This window comes from Pelodiscus sinensis, chromosome 3 (genome assembly GCF_052426305.1).
Source record: "Pelodiscus sinensis isolate ZL-2025 chromosome 3, ASM5242630v1, whole genome shotgun sequence".
Classification (NCBI taxonomy): domain Eukaryota; kingdom Metazoa; phylum Chordata; order Testudines; family Trionychidae; genus Pelodiscus; species Pelodiscus sinensis.
In genome coordinates, this window is record NC_143054.1 from 102,783,895 (window position 1) to 102,806,755 (window position 22,861).

Sequence of the window (22,861 nt, forward strand, 5' to 3'; positions counted from 1 at the left end):
TGCCGGGGGTGGGGGTGGGGGGGAGGTCTATATTCAAAACTTCTTATCCACCTATGTTTGTTTTGTGGAGTTCAAATGGCATTTGACCAACGGGTTGGGAATGTTTTGCCTTGCTTGGTTGGTTTGTATTATTTCACCTAAAATTCGCCTGGATTAAGGACACGGGAGCTGCGATTTATCAGAGCCAATGGCAAATCCATATAAGAGTAAGTGTTGACTGGATCTGGGCAGTATAATGTCTATCACCAGACTTCCTTGCTCCTCCATTAAACACAATACTTGACTTCTTTGTTGCAACCTTATGGGTCGCTCGAAAATTCTTAGACTACTAGAGTAACGTCAGGGGTGTGCGATTGGCTGTTTTGGCCGCAACCGACTGACGCGTGATTTCCCAATCATACCGTACATTTTCAGCAAGTTCCATTAGTGTGATGCAATGCACCTATACAATATCATACAATGGAGAAACATCTGAGGGACTTCAGTTTTCAATGAGCCGGGGTATAACAATCCAGTGAAATAGCACTTGTTGCCATGAGTACTGTCATGTACGTTGTCCTGTCTCTATATTTTTTTGAATCCTACAAAAAGGCATTGAACAAATGTTCAGTGTTCATATTATTAAAACAATAATTACGGCATATGTGGCAGATAACCTTAAAAGAGGACAGAATATAAAGAGAACAAAAATAATAAACATATGAAGAAAATGGGGAAGTAGCAATAAGAAACTAATGTAGCAAAGTCTGTCACCTGTATGAAATAAAACGTATCCTACCACTTGTGCATTATCTAGCAAAGGGACTGGAATTGTAAATGAAACTTGTTTATCTTTAATAAATCTTTTTATACATAAAAATAACAATAGATGCGTTTAGAACACTGTTGCTTGGCAAGATTAACACTATCAGCAGACTAATTCCTGGGTAGTACTCCTGGCTCTACTATATATTGGCTTGTTGGGTTATCTTGGGCATGTCATTTCACCTCTATGTGCCGAAGTTTCCCCATCTGTAAAAAGGGGGTAATGATACTCACCTCCCTTGTAAAATAAGTTGAGATTTACTGGTGAAAAGTGCCGTAAGAGCTGCTTTGTTCTTTTAGATGTTTTTACTTTTTAAAAAATAATAACTTTTCCAATCTCCTGGAAAATATAATTGATTGCAGTCTTGTAGATTACTGGTTCGTGTACCGCAGAGCTACTGTACAATAAATCCTACCGAAGACAACTGTGCCACTATTCAAAAACATCTGGTATCCAGAGTGCATGTTTACCACTAAGTGCTACACAATCTGATAGCTGTCATGTAACACGTACACTTATTTATCTATTCTATTTATAGTCATACTAAGCAAATCCAATTGCAGTTCCTTTGAGAGAGTCTTGGACACATATTCTTTCCTTGGCTGGACTCTAAACTGCTGGTTTATTGTTGATAGAATAAGCTTAATTGAGTTTATTTTATCTCAGTAAAGATCATTCATTGTTCACGACACTGATATTAAATTGCCTTAAATGTTTTCTAACCACTATTCACTCTTCCTCCTGTTGTAAGGTGTCTACTGGTTGAGAAAGATAGAATGAATTAGTAAAAGTTAAATCTATCTGACCCCATTTAAATGTATAAATAGCTTCCCTGGAGACTATTTTGAGAATACATTTTAGTTGCGATGAACAATAAAGACGTTTCACTACAGATTTAAGTGGGTGATTACATTTGACTAGTGAGGAGTTGGTCTTGGTTAGTAATATATTCATCATATCAGAGAATGGAAAAATTCGAAAGCCTGAGTCGTCTTGAATCATTCAATTCTGAAACTCCAATTCAGCATCAAAAGCGACACATTTGAAAGAGCTTTTACTTGGTATTTTATCCTGCATTCGTGGTTTGTGTGCTAATTTCTGAATGTAGCCAAGCAGTCCCTAGCCTTGTGACTCAACTAGAGCGAATCTTGCCATCCTTACATTGATATATTAAAGAATTCTTATCTTGGCAAATTGTTCTTTAAATTGAAGGGTGAATTTTTCAAAAGCGTGTGCGTGATTTAGGAGGTCCTAAATCTCACAGGTGCTTTTGGAAATCTCACCCCAATCACACAGGTGCCTTTCAAAATCCCACTCTAAAAGTCCTGCTTTAATTCCTTTCAGTTTTATCTACATCACATTTTCAAAACTCAGCATATGAATTAATATGGGCTGACATCTATCATTTACCGCATTGCATTGGAAACAGAATGTTAGCTCTTTCCTCCAGTGCCTTTCAAAGGATAAACACATCGACCACATACATACAGAATGAATCTGATTTCCGTAGGGGGAGGAAGGAAGCAATCAAGGAACTCATATCGTGATGTTCAAACTATCTAGCATTTACAGTTGAGATAAAGGAGTTAATCCGAATCTTCTGATACTGTTGTTTATTTCAAATTACAGCCTAAGGGCCCCCAAGTTTAAATGAATAGGGTTGTTTAAGAGCAATGCGAGCGACAGAGAGGAGGGAGATAGGTTGCAACAAGTTAGTAACTCCAATGAGAAAGAAAGCAAAGGCGGACTGAAAATCACTTTTCATGCTTAGCACTGAAGCTTGGAATTTTAAAATGGTGCAGAGGTTAATATCATTCTGCTGTACCGCTCCCCAAAAGGGGAAAGCAAATCCCAGCCTTTTTTACAAGTCAGCACGGGAATGAAGCTATTACGCTGGCTCCGCACGTGTCTTAAGCGCCATCTACTGAGCCTATTCCAAACAGGGAATAAGCTCAGCTCCCCTCTAGTTGTTTCACTGGATATTTATGGAGCAGGTAAGTGTGCATATCAGAGGTACAGGATGGGCCACTCAAAAGGCAGGAGGGGATATGTGGGCGCAGCCCTTTTAGCAATTAAAATGTTGGCAGGAGCATGGGGGCTGTGTAGCTCCCGAGTGCTAACACAGGTCACCTATGGATCTGTCCTAGCTGCTCCCCCCGACCACTATCCCCTTTATAACGTTTGAGTCAAAGCTGGACCTGGCTTCTTCAGAAAACTTCGGTTCTTTGTTTCAGTGCTGGAGGCAGGGCCGGATTAAGGGGGGGGGGTGACTAGCCCTGCAGCTGCCTGGGGTGCCTGATGGCAGCTGTAAGGGGCGCCATGTGCCCAGGCACGGGGCATCCCTTAGAGCTGCTATTAGGCACCACGTGCCTGATTGCAGCTGTAAAGTGCACAGCTCCGTGCACCGGGGGGCGGAGCCGTGAATCGCACGCTCGCTGCCCAGGGCACAGGAGTGGCTCAAGCCAGCACTGGCTGGAGGGGGAAGACAATGAACCATCTTCAAGAAAATATTAATGAAGAAAAACTGAAAAATGATTACAAAATCTTTGGCTTATATTTTTCTTATAAAACATGATTTTTGAAGACTGATTTAGTGGGATAACTTGATGAAAATCAGTTAATGGAAAGCTTTAGCAAAGCAGTTTAAATCCATGTGCTACCAAATATTTCCCACAAAGTATCCAGGGAAGGCGCATCTGCAGAGAGAACTCTTGTCTTTCTGAAGTTCAAATGTTACTGCTACCTGCCTAGCTTGTCATAGAATCATAGAGTTGGAAGAGCCCTCAGGAGGTCACTGAGTCCAACCCCTGCTAAAAGCAACCAAGCCCAATTAAATCATCCCAGCCAAGGCATTGTGAAGCTGGGACTTAAAAACTTCTAGGGATGGAGATTTCATCACTTCCCTAGGTAACCCATTCCAGTGCTTCACCACTCTCTTAGGCTATGTCTATACTACAGGCTTCTTCCACAAAAGCTTATGAAAATGAAGCACGGAGTAGAATATCACCACGCTTCATTTGCATAATTAATTAGCAACCATTTTTGCGCAAGAGACTTTTGCACAAAAAGGAGCTGTGTAGACAGTTCCTTTTTCTGCAAAAAAACCCTCTTGTGCAAGAGCCGTTCTTCCTGAAAAAATGAGGGAAAACAGCTCTTGCGCATTGTGTTTCTGAAGATTATAAAATCACATCTCTAAAAAATCATCTCCCTCTCCCCCCTGAAAGCCACCAGGTGTAGGGATACCAGTTTAGTAGCCCTACCTAGAGCCTCATAAATCCTATGGACATCCCTGGGAGAGACCAGAAACAGTCTGTCTTATGAAGTGTCATTGAACTGGGGTGATTTTTCTTTGACTCCCCCACAAAAGGGGACTTAATAAGGATGGCTGAGTGGCCTAAGGTGCTGTGTTTAGTCAATAGCCTCCTCTGAAGATGTGGGTCCAAATCCCACTACTGACAGCAGGCTAAAAGCCTTTTGTTGATTAGGGCTCCCTGCTGGTTGCATGAGTTCTTTTTGGAGAGTTGTTGTTGATCTCATCAGAGGAGGATGTTCCCCTTTTCTCCTGTCCTCTCTCTAGGGCCTCAGTGGAAAAGCAGGATCACAGTAGCCTGGGCCACATTGAAGGCAGAGCATGACATTAGTGAGTGTAGTGTCATGAAGTGAAGAGAGGCAGCAGATACCTGCACAGAAGCAGGGTGACTGAGTTGTCTAAGGTCTGTGCTCAGGTCACAATATCCCGTCTCTGAAGAGCTCTCCCTTTCTGCCCCATTGGGGAGAGCCCTTTAGCACCCTGTCAAGAGGTGTGCTAACTTTGACTCTGCCCCAAAAGGAGACCTGTCAAGATGGCCAAGCAGTCTAAGGCTGCAGTCTCTGCCAGAGGTGTGGTTTTGACTCAAGGGTGATGTGATGGTCCCCGCCCCCCACCATGCTTTATGGAAATTGGCTTATGAATATAAATATGAACAACTGAAGGATGCTTTGGGCAAAGTGCCTAATGTAACCTATCAACTTTAATGCTACAATATGTTGGATCTATATATCCTATTTTGGTGTATGTATCATTCTTATATGTGAAGTTAGAAATATGAAGTATGAAACTGTTTATAGTTTTAAACATAGTAATGAGTCATTATTGGTGCCCCAGAAGCCTTAATGACTTGGTGATCAACTTAACGACTAGTAAACAGCCTTGTCTGTCCTGAAGTCCAAAGGAGATTGGACTAGTGAGACGTGATACTATCACCTTGTACTGGGATTCCATTTTGACCATGATATTTTTCCATGGAAGGGGGGGAATGTAGAACAGAAAATGCCCATCTTGGGGAAAAGACAATTTAAGCAGTGGAAAGCCATAAGCCCTTTGTCTTTAGCTGGCCTGGAACACTCTGAAAGAATACAAAGATCTGAAGACCAGGTCAGGGTAAAAGAGACTCTGACCTGATGATTATGCCTAGAACGAGAACAGTACTTTAGGGTAATACTCCGTTTGCATGAATTACAAAAAAATAAAATAAAATAAAATAAAATAAAATAAAATAAAATAAAATAAAATAAAATAAAATAAAGAGAAGGTCTAGTAGCAGTTTATAGACTAACAAAATATATAGATGGTATCATGAGCTTTCATGGGCACTTCCCACTTCTTCAGATGACCAGAGTTTTGTGTTTAGGATGTACAGACCCAATGATTTCTAGTGAATTAGAACTAGCTATGCATTTTCTTTTCATTTTAACTTAGTAACTTGCTTTTATCTCTCTGTTTTCACTTGCAAGCACTTAAATGTTATTGTTTGGGCATAATAAAAACACTTTTTGTTTACTACCAGTCCCAGTGTAAATAAGGGTACGTCTACACCTGCAGCCTAATTCGAATTAGGGCTGCAAATGTAGGCATTCAGAATTGCAAATCAAGCCTGGGATTTAAATATCCCACGCTTGATTTGCACCTTCCCAGCCGGGCACCTTTTTTTTTTTTAATTTACAAGCCCGAAGTGAGGTTGCAATGAGGTTTAACAGGTAGTTCGAACTAGGGTTTTATTTCGAACTCCTGTTTCACTGCCGCATGTAGACGCGGGCAGTTACTTTGGGCTTGTAAATTTCAAAAAATGGCGCCCAGCCAGGAAAATGCAAATCAAGTGCGGGGTATTTAAATCCTGGGCTTGATTTGCAATTTCACATGCCTACATTTGCAACCTTAGTTCGAATTAGGCTGCAAGTGTAGACATACCCTAACTGTTTACTGGGGGAGATGAACAGTGTGCATATCTCTTTCATAAAGAGAGCAAATATCCTAATGAGCTTTCCTTGTGTAAAACTTTTACACAAAGAAAGATGGATTTATTTGGGATTTGAGCCCTTCTGTGGCTTGCCTGGGGGAGATCAAAAGATCTGTCCCAACAGGGTAGGGCGGTGGGGAGCCTCAGACTATGTCTACACTACCAGGTTATTTTGAAGTAAATTATTTTGAAATAATAACTCCCAAAATAACTATTTTGAAATATTCCTCTTCATAAGCAGGATGTATTGTTTTCAAATAACAAGCCCATTATTTCAAAAAAACGGGCTTGGTAGTATGGAAACGTACCTTGTTATTTCAAAATAAGGGGAGTAACTTCAAAATAACTCCCCAATGTATACATGCCCTCAGAGAGCAAAAATGTAGGTGTCAGTGGCATGATCAGCACACTGGGGAACAATTCCAAGAGGGCATCTGTGACTGCACTCCAACACAGGTGTCATTTCAGATTCTGGTAAGGGGAGGCAGATTTATCTATAATGCCATTTCATGGGCTACTTATGCACCTGAACACTCTTGGGGTTTTTGCAAGTGCTAGATTTCTACTGAATCAATAGTTAACAGTCATTTAAACAAAAAAAAAAAACAGTAGCCCAAAAGTAGCCCATTCTATTTATTTATACATTTTTTAGTACCACAGTGACTTCTATATTTAAAAAGAACCACTACCTACAGTATAATTAAATGATGGATGTCAGCAGCATAGAACTATACCAAACACACATTGTCAGCCAAATCTTGGCTTGGGTTTTTGTGCACTGAATGGTTTATGCAAATAGTTATAAATAAATGCAAAGGATTGGGAGGAGGTTCCTAGTGTGTTCTTATTTGAGAGATTAAGCATGACTACCATGAAATTCACTGACAGTACTCACGTTTGTGAGATTCTGTTACCCTCAGAAATACTAAAGAGTAAGTAAACAGGAGCTCAAATTACTTACTAGGCATTAGAAAAGGACATACAGCACAAGAGACTCGCAGCTATAAAATGAAGAGCTCCCTTCAAATCAAATAGGGCAGTATTTGATTATGATTGCACATGAAAAGGGCCAGCAGCTCCTCAAAAAGTATTCTGGGAAAAAGTCCTAGAACTGAAGTGCAACTTCAACCCTACTAAGGAATCAGCATTTCTATGTAACAGTCTATGTGGGTCTATCTGGTAACCCCACCCAAAACCCTTTGTAGTCAAAGGAAAGACTCTCACAGACAAGTGGCACCAAATGAAAGAATAGATGGCCACTCAGGGGTATTTCCATTTCTAAAAAAACTGGAACATCAGAAAAAAATGGGAAAGTTTTAAGTGTAATTTAAGCAATGTTTATGGTGTGATGCTTCATGTTTGTTTCTCCTGAGCAGAGGAAAATCCCAAGTGGTCATTTTTTTGGCTCTTATGTTCTTGGAGTGAAGCACTGAAACATCCAAAGCTTAGCTGACCTAAATGTACATGGAGCTCATTACTCTTAAATCATAAAATGGAATTTCTGATAGAGAAACAAGGCCTCTTTGATACCGAAGCAGAATGGGTTTTTGATAAGACATGAAGCCCCAGGGTCCCAGTCAAACCAGATCAGATGCAGAGATAAATGTATTATCCAAACAAGGAAGTACTATTTTGGTGAGAGAGAATTTAAAGATCAGTAGCTGGTTTATAGCCAAGAGAAAAAAGTATTGTGGAGTTTTTGGAAGCCTGTTAAAGAGAATGGCAAACACCAGATAATCAAAAGTACCATTAATAGCTGGAAAAAATAACTACAAAGCATGAAATTTGGACCCCAATAGCAAAACTCCTGCTGACTTCTGCATAGACATCCAAGGCATCTGAAAAATGATGCAAAAAGTGTGCCTTGTATGTTGATTTGTCAAGTACCTTTTCTGAAAGAAAATATAACAATTGGGAGACACTCCTCAAATTTAAATAAACTCCTCAGATGCTCAATATGTCAAGATATTCTTTACCTTAAAGAAAGTAAGCAAAGATAAAATGGCCAAAAAAGCCCCATATCTTTGCTTACTTTCTTTAAGGTAAAGAATATCTTGACATATTGAGCATCTGAGGAGTTCAGTGGGGAAGCCCACATACATTACCAGTTGGAGAGAGTCCAGAGAGCTACAAGAGTAATCAGAGGTGTGAAAAACATGACCTATGAGGTAAGGTTGAAGAAAAAGGAATGTGTAATCTAGGAAAGAGAAGACTGAGCTTAGAATCTGAAAACAGTCTTCAAATATGTAAAAGCATATTATAAAAAAGCGTGGTACTCAATTGTTCTGCATGTCCTCTTAAAAAAAGGAATAAGGGATCTTTCAGAAAAGGCTTTATTTTCCGAAAGATCCCCGTCTAGACTGGCGCTTTTTTCCAGCAAAGCTCCGAGCTGGAAAAAGCGGCAGCCATGTTTATTTAAATCCCCGCTTCATTTGCAATTGCAATGTGTCTAATTTGCATCCCTTTTACAGAAAAGGGATGCAGTCTAGACACAGCCATTGTAATTAGATATTAGAAAAACTTTTTAACTCTAAAAATAGTTAAGCACTAGAAGAGGTTTCTGTGATACTGACAGACCATGTGCAAGCTCATACTAACATCCTCTTGTCTCAACAGACCACTGACAAATACGTAGCTGGAATTAGTCTGGCTCATTTTTGTGTTAGTATTAAAATATGCATTAGAATTCTCATATGTTTAGTGTTTATAATATATTTAGTAATTGGGAGTTGCTGTGTGCATTAATCTTATTCATAACATCTGAGTCCCCTATCACAGGAGTGAGGAACCCTTTTTGGGTCAGGGCCACTGGCCCACAGAAAAATCAGTCAGTGACCGCACACAAGTGAGAAGCAAAAAAATTAAACAAAATAAAACAAAGTCCTCACTGATGTGGCTCCTGAGAAGGAGAAAGACACACCCCACATTCCCTTCCCACACCAGAGCCTAAGGGGCCCAGGTTTGTATGGTCCAGCCCCGGAGGGAGTGGGGAGACAAAGAGTGGGAGGAGGCTGGAGTGCCAGCACCCACTCCCCGATACTCAGAATACAAGGTCCCTTCCAGCCCTGAGTTTCTAGGCGTCTCTGATTTAGTAGGTGTTTTTACAGGATCAGGGCTTCCAAGATTAGATTAATTGAACATTTACTTTTGTTTCTTATGTAGGTTAAAACACAAAAGAGTGATAAACTAGATGGTTATACAGACTGATGAATTCTGAAGAAAGGAGAAAACTGTTTTAAATCATTCAAAGCAGAAGTCAAATTAGAGGGAGAAATCAATGGAACTCTCTCAAGCTCCACACAATTGAGTCACTAATCTCTGTAGACAATGTGGATAGTTAAAATATGATTATGAGGTCTCTGCTCTGATATTTGAGCTCCCGTGTGGCGCTCAAATGCTCTGCTGGGTTCTTTGAACTTAATTCTTTCTTGGCTAAACAAAAAAAAAATCAGTTTTGGTCTCTCCCAAGTCCCATCCCTGCACTAAAATGAGTTGTCACAGAGAGCAAATTGTACATATCTTCATAATATTGTAAGTCTAGGTCCAAAAGAACTAGAGTGGTGTAATTTCCTGCTCTCTCTGTAAGAGAAAAGGGGAAAAGCCAGCTATAGGCAGCTCTATGTACATGAATTATAATATCTTTCACCCCAGATTCCATCTACTGGGGTGGGATGTTGTGTTTTTTGTTTTAGTTTTGCTTTGTTTAGTTGGAATTAGTTTGTTCGGATGGTATACAGAATAGATTATTATTACGTTTGGGGACAGATAAATAATGAACCATTGTAGACATTCAAATAATGTAAACCTTTACTTTGTTATTTAAAGCTATTTCAAAACTAAATTGCGTTCTCAGGTACTTATAAAAAAGAACATGCAATAATCAAACCTTTATAACTCCTACCATAAATATTATATATAGTAAACCATAAATATACATTCTGAATCAGGGCTCAATTTGGGCAAGGATAGAGTACATTGTGCTCTTATGATACTTATTCTCATAAATGTTATTTTTTACTTTTTTTATAAAAAGGGCTTGTCTTCATGTACAGCACTACAGTGGTAAAACTGCACAGGTTCGTCTGCATTTCTGTAGTGCTTTAGCAAAGACACTATTATGCTGACAGGAGAAGCTCTCCCATCAACATAGTGCTGTCTACACAGGGTATGTCTACACTGCACAGCTATTTTGGGATACTGGAGGTATACTGAAATAGCTACCCCGCATCTACACAAGCTGCTCATTATTTCAAAATATTTTTTGAGGGATAAGGGATTCATGAGGGATAAGGAATGGCTCAAAATAGTCCAGTATTTCAAAATTTGGCACTGTGTAGACATGCCAAATTTCAAAATAAGCTTTTTTGAAATAGATTCAAGATAAGATACACAATTTGCGTAGCTCAAATTGCATATCTTATTTCGAGTTTAGGGTGCTGTTTAGATACACCCACAGAGAGTTAATTGGTGTAACTTTGGCAGTCAGGGGTATGGATGTTATACTGATACAGGTCTATGGTGTAAACCTAGCCTAAGTCTCCGGCTATTAGGTTAAAAAGAAACATGAAAGGTGATCTAAATGTAACCAGTTCAATGAGATTTACCTGTATTTACAAAGAGCCTGAAACAATAGAACCAAGGCATGTGAACTGCTCCGTTCACCTCAATGAGTGTTGACTCACATGCTAACAGCTAACTATTTCACTTTATATCAAAGGAAGAAGGAAAAGAAATATCACATTCCCTCTGGTTTTCTGTCAAGTGCCAACAGAATCATGAAATTTAGTCTGTTAGGTCAAACTAGATGATCACATTGGTCCCTACTAGCCTTGATATCTATGTGACCTACTAAGGGTCTTTTTTCTAAAATACATAAAACTTGATTCTAGCCCAAACCCCAAAATGTATTACTATCTCTGGTTGTGGGGAAATAAAATATAATCTCAATGATCACTTTTCCAGGTGGTTTTTCCATAGTTTTCAGGTTACAAATGAGGTAGATTTGACTTCTTCTGGATGGCTTTTTATTATATTTTTCTTTTTATTTAAAAAGGGCCCTAACCACTACACACAGAATCCTATTTTATTGGCTACATTAAACAGTGTATTTTCACAGGCAGTGTGAATCCTAAAGGGATTAAGTGAAGAAAGTACTAATGACACTAAACTGAAGGGTAGCATGCTGAGCTAATTGAATAATTTGGAGGTATAAGTATTAAAATCTGTTTATGTGCATATAAACCAAACTCCAACTGTGATTTTGATCAGGGGAAAGTGTAGGCATTTTATTAATGTTATTTATTTTTTAAAAAAATATATTAACCTATAGAGCCGCTGTATATTTTAATCCTCTTTATATCATGTAAATATTGATTGCAAGATGCAAACCTAATTGTCATTATAGATGCAGTAGGCAAAATGGGGGATGGGAGAGGCTTGGGGTTTTTACATCTATCTATTAACATGAGTCAGACAAACTACAAAAAAATCAAATAACATTCATTGTACAACCTTACTGAGATTATGTTCTTGCTTAATTTTTTTTCTTTAAGAAACTTTTATATGTATTCTGAGATAAATATACAGAGAATAAACAAGAGAATTATTATTTGAGGATACTTGTGAACACGAACTAAATCAAGAACTAATTTTGCATAGGTTTCAAGATAGATACAATCTGACACCCACTGAAGTCAATGGAAGAACCTCATTCATTACAGTGGGTTTTGCATTAGGTGCTTAGTAAGAACATTCAGTTACTTAGATGTACTTTCAAATCAGTAATTTGGAAGCTAATGCCTTTGGTAGTCATTAAGAACTCTTCTGCATTAGGCCAAATTTTAGTTTTTCTCTTTTCTAGATTAAAGTAGTCACTAATCTACTATATATTTGAGAGAATTTATCTGTGTGCCTGTCTGTTGGTTAAAGAACTTCTCCTAAACCGTAAGAGCTAGAACCATCAAATTCAGTGTACACCTTCCTCTTATCATAACTGAAAGCAAAGTAAGTATGTCTTTGCCATCTGGAAACTACACCCCTCACTCCTAATGTAGATATAGCCATTACAGACCGGACTGCAGTGGCATTAATAAAATCTAATGGAAAATATATTATTTGCGAGGTAACTAGTCTTCTAAAAAAGGAAGGAAGGATAAGAAGGTAAATCTTATCTTCGCTTACCAGGAGATTGACTCTGTGGAGATTGATCTCGCCAAGTAAAGACACACTGAATCAACTGCTAGTCAACTCTGGTATTCCACCAGGACACAAGAAGTAAGGAAAGTCAACATGAAAGTTTCTCCTGTCGACCTCCCACAAAAATTCAGACTAAAATATGACAACTCCAACTACGCCAGTCACGTAGCTGGAGTTGCGTATTTTAGTTCAACTTTGTCCCCTCACGTAGACCAGGCCTACATTTTCAGAACTTATCCTAGTGGCCTTTGAGGACCCTTAATCCCATTTTTCTCCAATTTTAATTTATTTGGTGGACATTAGACATGATGTTTTCTGAAAAAGAAATGCTTTAGGCCAACTTAAACATGAAAATGGTCCTTTGTAATGGAAACTGAAAGACCTGGTATCATTGCCATTGCTTAGGAACTAAGACAACAAAAAATCCTCCCCAGGGGTCTTTCCCCATTTGTGAAAACTAAGTGCAAACCAGTAAAATAGAAACTGCTCCAATTGTTAATACTTAGTGAACAGACGAAGGAGGTGGAGTTAAGAGAAAAGGGCTAACGAAGAATAAATTAAGGGATTTAGCAGAGAAGAAGGAGAAAGTAGAGAGACATAAGGCTATCCAACATGAGGCTTAGTACTCCCCTGCCCTGTATTATAATAACCTTGTGTTATTATTTGCATCTATGGAGAGTGGGTGTAAAGCAGGCATGATAACAAGAATCAATGGAGATAATGAATCAATGGAAAAAATTAATGGACACAAATCAGAGATCCATAAAGGGAACATACAAAAACCTGTTGATGAACACTTTAATTTGCCTGGTCATTCATGAAGAGATCTTCAAGTTTCTGTTTTGTTACAGACCAATTCCAGAAGCCAAACACACATGGAAGGGTTGGAACTACAATTAATTCATAAGCTTAATTCTCATGCCAATGGTTTGAATCAAGATACAGGATGGCTGGGACATTATCAACCAACCAAACAATGAAGGTGCCAATGGTTCTTTGTCTGTGTAGATTCTGGTGTTAGTACTCTTCCTCTCTAATTGCTAACTAATGGTCCTTATCTGCTTCTTTTAACTATCCAGTTTTTAGGTGCTTATGGACTATCAGTTTTGCCTGTTACATCCCAGCTCGGTTTTCTCATTGATATTTATATACCCACTGCCTCCTTTTCTTCCCCCACTTCCATTTTTTCCTTCCTCTCCCCCCCTCCCCCTTCCCTTCTCCCCTATTTATTTTGGTTCTGGACATACAACACTCTGATCATCTGAAGAAGTGGGCTGTGCCCACAATAACTCATGATACAATCTACGGCTATGTCTACACTGGCATGATTTTCCGAAAATGCTTTTAAAGGAAAAGTTTTCCGTTAAAAGCATTTTCGGAAAAGCGCATCTAGATTGGCAGGATTCTTTTCTGCAAAAGCACTTTTTGCGGAAAAGCGACCATGGCCAATCTAGACGCGGTTTTCTACAAAAAAGCCCCGATCGCCATTTTCGCGATCGGGGCTTTTTTGCGGAAAACAGTATTGTGCTGTCTACACTGGCCCTTTTGCGCAGAAGTCTTTCGGAAAAAGTCTTTTGCCTGAACGGGAGCAGCATAGTATTTCCGGAAAAGCACTGATGATTTTACATGAGATCGTCAGTACTTTTCTGGAAATTCAAGCGGCCTGTGTAGACAGCTGGCAAGTTTTTCCGCAAAAGCAGCTGATTTTCCAGAAAAACTTGCCAGTCTAGACATAGCCTACATGTTTTGTTAGTCTTTAAAGTGCTATCATACTATTTGTTGTTTTTAAAGTTTATCCTGTACAGACTAACTCGGCTACCCCTCTGAAGCAATTTTACATCTGCTCAGCATACAAGTGTTCATTGTCAAGAATGTCAAAACTGGAAGATGATTAAAATGTCATACTCATTTAAGTGACTTAATTTCTATTTAAAAGCGTCTTGTTCTGAAGTCTGTGATCACCTTCTTCTAACTCTCATTGTGCTTATTTTACCCTTTTTTCCTCTGGCTTCTGATTTATTTCTCATCCTCTTTTAAATTCACCCTAAAATGCCCACTCCCTTATTTCCTGCTCTTCAAACTTTGTAAGTTAGGATATATAAAAATGTTTCATCACAAATGATATCTTATACTTAAAACGGTAAAACTTTCAGGGGCTGTTCCATGTCCTTCAGATGTGCTTTCAACTATGTAGGAAAGTTTTAGGCAGTGGGTTTTGCCCACAACAGCTCATGATTCTCTCTCTCTCTCTCTGTCTCTCTCTCGCTCTCTGGTGCTACAGGACTGCTAGTTTTTAAAGTTACAGACAAAACAGCTACCCCTCTGAGACTTTAGGTGCATGCTTTAGGTGTTGTGCAACTAATAAATAATGCTATTTATTATTCAAGAATTTATAATTTCATGTAATTGAATATAAGTCCTTAGATCTGAAGCTTTTTGGAATCCATCCAGTTTCTGCTATATTTCACAAGCCTATTTAAAATTGCTATTATAAATGTTATCATTTAAATCATATTGCAAGCCATCAATCCTGCTCAAGGTGAAGTTATGTAATGTGGAAATATATTTAATATATGTGTAACTATTCTTTTTACATTAAAAAACCACCAAATTTTCTCTGCAGCCTCCCAGTATTGCCTTGAGTACCATCCAAACATAATTTCTGTTCAGCACAGGACTCCATTTAGCTTCTATGATGATGTAACTGGCTCTGTGGATGTGGGAAAGTCAGTGGATATACCTTGACTTTAGCAAGGCTTTTGATATGGTCTCCCACAATATTCTTGCCAGCAAGTTAAGGGAATGTGGATTGGATAAATGAACAGTAAGATGGATAGAAAGATGGCTAGAAGGCCGGGCCCAGCAGGTAATGATCAACAGCTCGATGTCAGGATGGCGGTCGGTTTCTAGTGGAGTGCCCCAAGGTTTGGTTCTAGGACCAGTTTTGTTCAATATCTTTATTAATGACCTGGATAAGGGGATGGATTGCACCCTCAGCAAGTTTGCAGATGACACTAAGCTAGGGGGAGAGGTAGATATGCTTGAGGGCAGAGATAGGGTCCAGAGTGACTTAGACAAACTGGAGGATTGGGCCACAAGAAATCTGATGAGGTTCAACAAGAACAAGTGCAGAGTCCTTCACTTGGGACGGAAGAATACCAAGCACTGTTACAGGCTGGGGACCAACCAGCTAAGTACAGTAAACTTTTGATAATCCGGCACCTTTAGGACCCAGAGGGTGCCGGATTATCAGATATTCCGGACTATCAGAAGGGGGGGCTATGAGGGGTCTGGGGTGGATGGGGGGAATGCTACCCCAGACCCTCTCATAGCCCTCCCTTCTGATAGTCCGTCTCTGCCCCAGCAGTCCCCGATTCAGCCGCGGAATCAGCCGATTCAGCCCCGATTCAGCTGGTCAGTTTCAGCAGCGGCTGAATAGGGGACGCCTGCAGCAGAGCAGCTGGGGTGCTGCTGGGTTGGTCCGGTAGCGCCGACCCTTGGCGCCGCGAGACCAACCCGTCAGCACCCCAGCTGCTCTTGGGGATGCCTGGGGCAGAGCAGCTGTGGTGCTGACGGGTTGGTCCCGCAGCGCCGCTCCTCGGTGCTACTGGACCAACCCAGCAGCACCCCAGCTGCTCTGCCCCAGGTGTCCCCAAGTCAGCTGCTGCTGAAACTTATCAGCGGCTGACTCCAGAAAGCCAGAGGCAGAGCTGCTCTGCCCCAGGCTTCCTGGAGTCAGCCCTGGTCAGTTTCAGCAGCGGCTGAATCCGGACGTCTGGGACAGAGCAGCTGGGGCGCTGCTGGGTTGGTCTGGTAGCGCCAAACCTCGGTGCTGCAGGGACCAACCCAGCAGCACCCCAGCTGCTCTGTCCCAGGTGTACCTAAGTCAGCTGCTGCTGAAACTGACCAGATGCTGATTCCAGGAAGCTGGGGCAGAGCAGCTCTGTCTCGGGCTTCCTGGAGTCAGCCGCTGGTCAATTTCAGCAGCGGCTGATCCGGGACAGCTGGGGTGCTGCTGGGTTGGTCCCGCAGCCCCGAGGGGCAGCGCTACTGGACCTACACATAGGGGCAGCGCTACTGGACCTACACATATTAATGGTATTAATACCATAATACCATTAACTCACAAACATCCCACTCTCCCCACCTCTAATATCATCAATTCACAGACACTTACCTTCCTTCCTCCCCCCCCCCCCCCCTCGCATCTCCCTCCTGTTCTGAAATGTGATTTGTCCTTTTCATATGTGTTCATTTTTTTAAATTGTATCCTTTGGTATATATGGTTGTGACTATTTTCTTCCACTATTTGATCTGAGGAAGTGGGTCTGGCCCACGAAAGCTCATCATCTAATGAACCATCTTGTTAGTCTTTAAAGTGCTACATTGTCCTGCATTTTGCAATGGCATTTTAGGTTGCATTAAGAGGAACATTGCCAGCAGATCCAGAGATGTCATTATTCCCCTTTATTCGGCTCTGGTGAGGCCACATTTGGAGTATTGTGTCCAGTTCCGGGCCCCCCACTACAAAAAGGGTGTGGATGCATTGGAGAGGGTCCAGTGGAGGGCAACCAAAATGATTAGGGGGTTGGAGCATATGACCTATGAGGAGAGGCTGAGGGAGTTGGGTCTGTTTAGTCTGCATAAGTGAAGAGTGAGGGGGTTTTGATAGCAGCCTTCAACTTCCTGAAGGGAGATTCCAAAGAGGATGGAGAGAGGTGGTTCTCAGTAGTGACAGATGGCAGAACAAGGAGCAATGGTCTTAAGTTGTGGTGGGAGAGGTCCAGGTTGGATATTAGGAAAAACTATTTCACTAGGAGGGTGGTGAAGCACTGGAATGGGTTACCTAGGGAAGTAGTGGAGTCTCCATCCCTAGAGGTGTTTAAGTCTGGGCTTGACAAAGCCCTGGCCGGGTTGATTTAGTTGGGATTGGTCCTGCCTAGAGCAGGGGGCTGGACTTGCTGACCTTCTGAGGTCTCTTCCAGCTCTATGGTTCTATGATTCTATTTCCCATCTGATAAAAAAAAAGTCTGACCTGATCTGAATGAGAAAAGGGAGCTGCACATTTTACAGATTATTTGAACGTGCTAAACAGATCAGTGAAGCAACAACGTTACCAGTATTTACGTGATTATAACAAGGGACTGGAAACAAATATTTGACCAGAGATGTTTCATAAATGGCCAGGCAGCCTGCAAGAGGGGGAGATGCAACAGGTTGTGTAAAGAGTCGCCCAGTTCCGAGATACTTTAGTTCACTGTGAGCGGCTCAAAGTGGTCTCCATTTCAGCAGTGGAATTTGGAATTTGGGGGCAGAAATTGCCAGCATCCAGGGAGAGCCAGCTTTCCCCCTTTGCCCTGCTAGAGCAATTTGAATGTGAGTGCGCAGTAGCCCCCGATGAGAGATGGGAGCGGGGCAGGGAGGAGCGACGTGTTGGGCTGTGGATGATTATTGGAGCGCTGACAACAGATGTGCCTCTCTCTCCCTCCCTGGTGAGCGCGCGCAGGGCGGGTGAGGCATTGCTGGCCTGACAGCATCTTGCTTCCAGGATGGTCCCTGCTCCTCTCCCTGGACCGACCCAACTGGCTGCAGCGGAGAAGCAGGACCTGACAGCAGCTCCTCCTGACTTGAGCGCCAAGTGAATGGGGCGCCCCAACAACACAACGCCGGGGCTGCGGCTGGTGCGTACTATTACTGTCCCATTGCGGTTGCTCCCTCTGTTGTGGCTACTCTCTGCGGGGTTCAGGTCTGCAGTAAAGGAGACTGGAAAGTTGGTCTCTGTTGGAGATTCACGGGGCTTTCCCTTCCTTCTCAGTATTTACCTAGGGACACTGATAAAAGCATGGCTCTGTCTCCTCTGGCTGCAGGGCAGCCGGAGACTACTTCTTGGGCTGCTTTTCCTGGCACTTATTTGAAATCTCTGGATGGGTCAGACTGGAGAGGAACTATAGAGAGGGAAAAGGTGTAATAATGAAATATTCAGGGGGAGGAGGGTGGTGTTAGCAAATGGGCAGGATCTTATTACTGGCTATCGGGAGGACCAGGGGAGCTCCTGTTTGTGAGCCAGCAGAAAGGCGTTGGGAGAACGCAGATGTAAGAAATAACCTCACAAAGAATGCCTTGCCCTTCCCAGGATTTCACTTACGAGAGCGTCTCTTCCAGCTGCGGATCGCTAGGCAGATTCCTGGCGTGAGATGCCTCAAGGTTTCTTAAGGTTTCACTGATTTCTTTTGTGACAATGGCGTGAGCACAGAAAATAAGTCTCTCCCGGGAATACACCCCGATTGAAACCACTCAGGGGCACTTTTTTGTGTTACTTTATACTTCTCAAGTACCACAGTGGCGTTGGGAGCTCATTACCACTTGCACGTCCCCGTTGCTATTGTGTGAATGTGTTGTGGTATTGGATGGTTCTGCTGACTGCGTTCATTGGGGATTATTAAGCAGACCACATGTACCCTGCTTTTGTTTGGGCTCTTTTTTTCCCCAGTCCTGAAAGAGTAAGGTTGATTGGGGCCCCAGAAAAAAAAAAGTGAAATGTGCAATGACAAGTGTTTTGTACAGCAAGGGTCATGAGAGAGCAATAGCATCCGACTGAGTCTGATGACAGCAAATTGGCAATGAGGGACATGAATTACTCTACAATTGCACTAGGATAACATCTTCCAAGACATGTCTTTAAATTATATCAAGAACTTCTATGAAGGATGTGTGAGTATGAAGTGAATGATGAAAGGACAAGTACTGGGAAAATAAATAATGTGCTTTCTTTACTATGACAAATATATATGGGTGAAGATGAAAATTCTGATAGTCAAATATGGAGGAACAGAACAGCATGCTCTGTAAAGGCAGACTTAAAACTGCATGATCTGTGCTTTCTTACTAGAAAATAAAGGTGTAGCACTGCTACTCAATATAATAGTTCAAACAGGTAACATTGCTTAGCCTTGCTCATAGCAATGCCACTTTTGAGAGATCTAAATGATTAACTTTTCACACTAAATATTAAATAATCTTAGTTTAATTAAATAGAACAATAAAAACTAATTATCTCTTTATTGAAAGATACCTTTTCCATCTGCCTTGCATGTCTGTAGTTGTAGAATACTGAGTTTTATGCATGTAACTAATATGTAAAAACCACTACTGACATCAGAAAACTGTAGTTGTTAAAAAGAGTAACTGACAGATGCAATATAAATGAGAGTGTACTAGAAACTGTAAGTACAATCAATCCCTAACAGAAACTTTGGTTATATTTCAAGTCAATATTTGGTTTAATGCACACAACACCTTTCATATAATAGTTATTTTAAAAGGTAGGGAAAGGAGTGAGAAGGATGTTTTTGAACCTGAAATAAATTTTCTAGGTAACCTGAATCTGGAAGAATAACTTGTTCATCTTTGCCTTTGTCTTTCCTACTGCATAATCCTGCAACTGTTACAGCTCAGGCCTCCAACAGTGATTGGCCAATTCCATACCCTTTTCTTTGGCTCAGTTCGAATGTTTTTCCTTGGAGTTTTGGGCTTTGCGGTTTATGGAAATGAGGCCTTGCACTTCAGCTGTGAGCCAGACAAGAGGGAAGTTAATCTCTTCTGTTACAACCAGTTCAGACCCATAACTCCACAGGTAAATTTTCTTTTTAATTGAAACAACCAATTATTTAGAAAAAAATTATCATCAATATTATTTAGATAAATGGTTCAGAAAGTAAATTGATTTTCCCATTTCACGCAAAGAGTAGTAATTAAATAGAATATGGTGGTACTTCAGCCAGTGTTTTTCAACTGGTTGGTGGGCTAGGGCTGGTCCCTGAGGCTACGTCTACACTGCAATGCTATTTTGGGATACTGGAGGAATCTCAAAATAGCTATTCTGCATCTTTTAAGTGCGCCTGTTATTTCAAAATATAACAGGCTCACTATTCCGATATCCCTGTAAACCTCATTCCACAAGGAGTAAGGGATGTTTTGGAAAAGCAGTTTATTTCTAAATAAGTGCTGTGCAGACAGTGCCAAATTTTGAAATAAGCTATTAAAAATTGACTTGAAATAAGCTATACAATATGCGTAGCTCAAATTACATTGCTTGTTTTGAGCTGTGGGTGCAGTGTAGACGCACCCTGAGATCTCCCTGACACAGGTTAGAAAGGTAAAAAAAACGGTCCCTGCTATCAGAAAGATTGAGAAATACTAGTTTATACATCAGTGTAACATAATCTTCTCTAATAAACTTCCATTTATGAAAAAGTAAGGGACTAATCGTTTAACATTTATTCACATGATCCATCCTACTCTTGCAAGTAGTCAAACTGATTTCAACTCAGGAGACTAAAGGTTGCAGATCAACACATAAATGCACTATAATTAACATTCTCTAACTTGGAAATATTTGTGGACAATAAAGGCCATATTCTGTTTTACTCCTTCATCTTTCAAGTCATCCTTGTTCACCTTGCGCTGTGACAAACAAGAAAGTTGGCCTAGTAGACAGGGATATTGGCTTGGTATTCAGAAGGCCTCTGTTCAATTCCTAGTTCAGCTACAGACTTTCTGTGAGGGAAATTGTAGCAAGTCCCCTAAACTGTCTTAGTGCCTCCACCTGTAAAAGAAAATAGAGATAATATTTAACTTACTCATTAAATGTAATTTATGAGGATAAAATCCATCAGTGAATGTGAGGCATTCAGGCTGAGATCTTACATCCAGCGTTACACTGAACTCAGTGGAATTTAGAATCTCTAGCACCTTTAAACGTTCGGGCTTCTTACTTTGGTCATGTAAGTGCCTGTAGCTAGACAAATAAGGAATATTCATGTGAATTAGGGTAATACAGGACCAGGATTTATTGACTGCAACCTACTTTATTCATACCGGTCTTCAATTTAAAGAACGTTTACATGTAAATGAAATGTAAAATAGCAAGAAGTAGTACTGGTGATTATTCTTATATTAAATGACCTTTTAATTGTTTTTAATGTACAGGCAGTCTCCGGGTTACGCACAAGATAGGGACTGTAGGTTTGTTCTTAAGTTGAATTTGTATGTAAGTCGGAACTGGTACATATTGTAGGGGAAACTCTAGCCAAACATTTCTCCAGAGCTCAGTTTTATTCTCCCACACCTCACTTCCCTCAGTCCTTTATTCTCAAGCTGAGGTGTCTGCTGAGAAAAGCCGCTTCATGTCTCCCTAGTCTGCTGGGGGGGCCGCTAGCTTCGCGTCTCCCTGGTCTGCTGGGGGGAAGCAGCTAGTGTGGGGTTGCCTCACCCCGTTTGTAAGTAGGGATCCGATGTAAGTCGGATCCATGTAACCCGGGGACTGCCTGTATACCATACACATAAAACTTCTCACAAGAAATTTGGGTGTGAACCTGTTTTAGCAGGCACAGTGCAGATGTATGTGATCTGACAGCGAAGTTTCTGCTCCACTATAGGTATTCTGGGCATTACAGCTAGTGACAGTTCTGATACCTGGAGCAGTGTTTCATCTTTATGCTGCATGTAGAAACATCGAACAGGAAGATATTCTCCAAAAGCCCACCTATACTGTTTTTTATATCCTCTCTGTTCTGTTAAGGATTGTCCTTGAAGTTGTGGCTTTTTGGCTTCAGAGTCATCTCTTTGGCTTTCAAGTGAATCCACTCTACCGGTGTGATGCAGGAGCCCTCGACAAAAAATTTAATATCACCAGATGCATGGTGCCAGAACATTTCGAAAAGACAATTTTCCTCATTGCTATGTATACTTTCACTGTGATTACAGTAATTTTGTGTGTTGCTGAGATTTTTGAGATACTATGTAGGAGGCTCGGTTTTTTAAATAACCAGTGACACTGTTGTCATATTGAACTACTATTTGTGTCATCTGTTTTCACTGTTGTGTGTGGTGGATTTTTTTTTTATGTACAATAGGTATCTCAGTTTGAAACAAGACCACTTCTTGTTCACCTCTACAGTTTTGTACAGGAACTTCCCTTCCATAAGCTTTTTGAATATTACTGTTGTCAAATACATAAGTAAGGGTCAGCTCCAAAAGGCATTACTTATATAGAATAATCCTTACTTACATAGTGATAGAAATGTAGCCGTGTTAGTCTGGGGTAGCTGAAGCAAAATGCAGGACAATGTAGCACTTTAAAGACTAACAAGATGGTTTATTAGATGATGAGCTTTCGTGGGCCAAACCCACTTCCTCAGATCAAATAGTGGAAGAAAATAGTCACAACCATATATACCAAAGGATACAATTAAAAAAAATGAACACATATGAAAAGGACAAATCACATTTCAGAACAGGAGGGGGATGCAGGGAGGGGGGAAGGAAGGAAGGTAAGTGTCTGTGAATTGATGATATTAGAGGTGGGGAGAGTGGGATGTCTGTGAGCTAATGGTATTAGAGGTGATAATTGGGGAAGCTATCTTGGTAATGGGTAAGATAGCAGATGTACATTGGACAAACATCTCAGACACTTCGGCAAAGGATTAATGCCCACAAAACAGATATCAGACAAGATCACAAAGAAAAAACAGTTTCTTGCCATTTTAACCAGAAAGGACACTCTCTCAATGACTTAACCACCTGC

The 22,861-nt window shown here is 40.8% G+C and overlaps 1 protein-coding gene across 1 annotated transcript; it reads left to right on the forward strand.

Annotated features, from left to right (window-relative positions):
- The first annotated feature begins 17,761 nt into the window (after window positions 1-17,761).
- GJE1 (gap junction protein epsilon 1) lies at window positions 17,762-22,513 on the forward strand. Its single transcript, XM_014580361.4, has 3 exons — window positions 17,762-17,957; window positions 19,727-19,909; window positions 21,714-22,513. Exons 1-3 carry the CDS (start codon window positions 17,919-17,921, stop codon window positions 22,107-22,109), a joined length of 618 nt encoding a protein of 205 aa, XP_014435847.1. The 5' UTR covers window positions 17,762-17,918; the 3' UTR covers window positions 22,110-22,513.
- The last annotated feature ends 348 nt before the right edge of the window (window positions 22,514-22,861 follow it).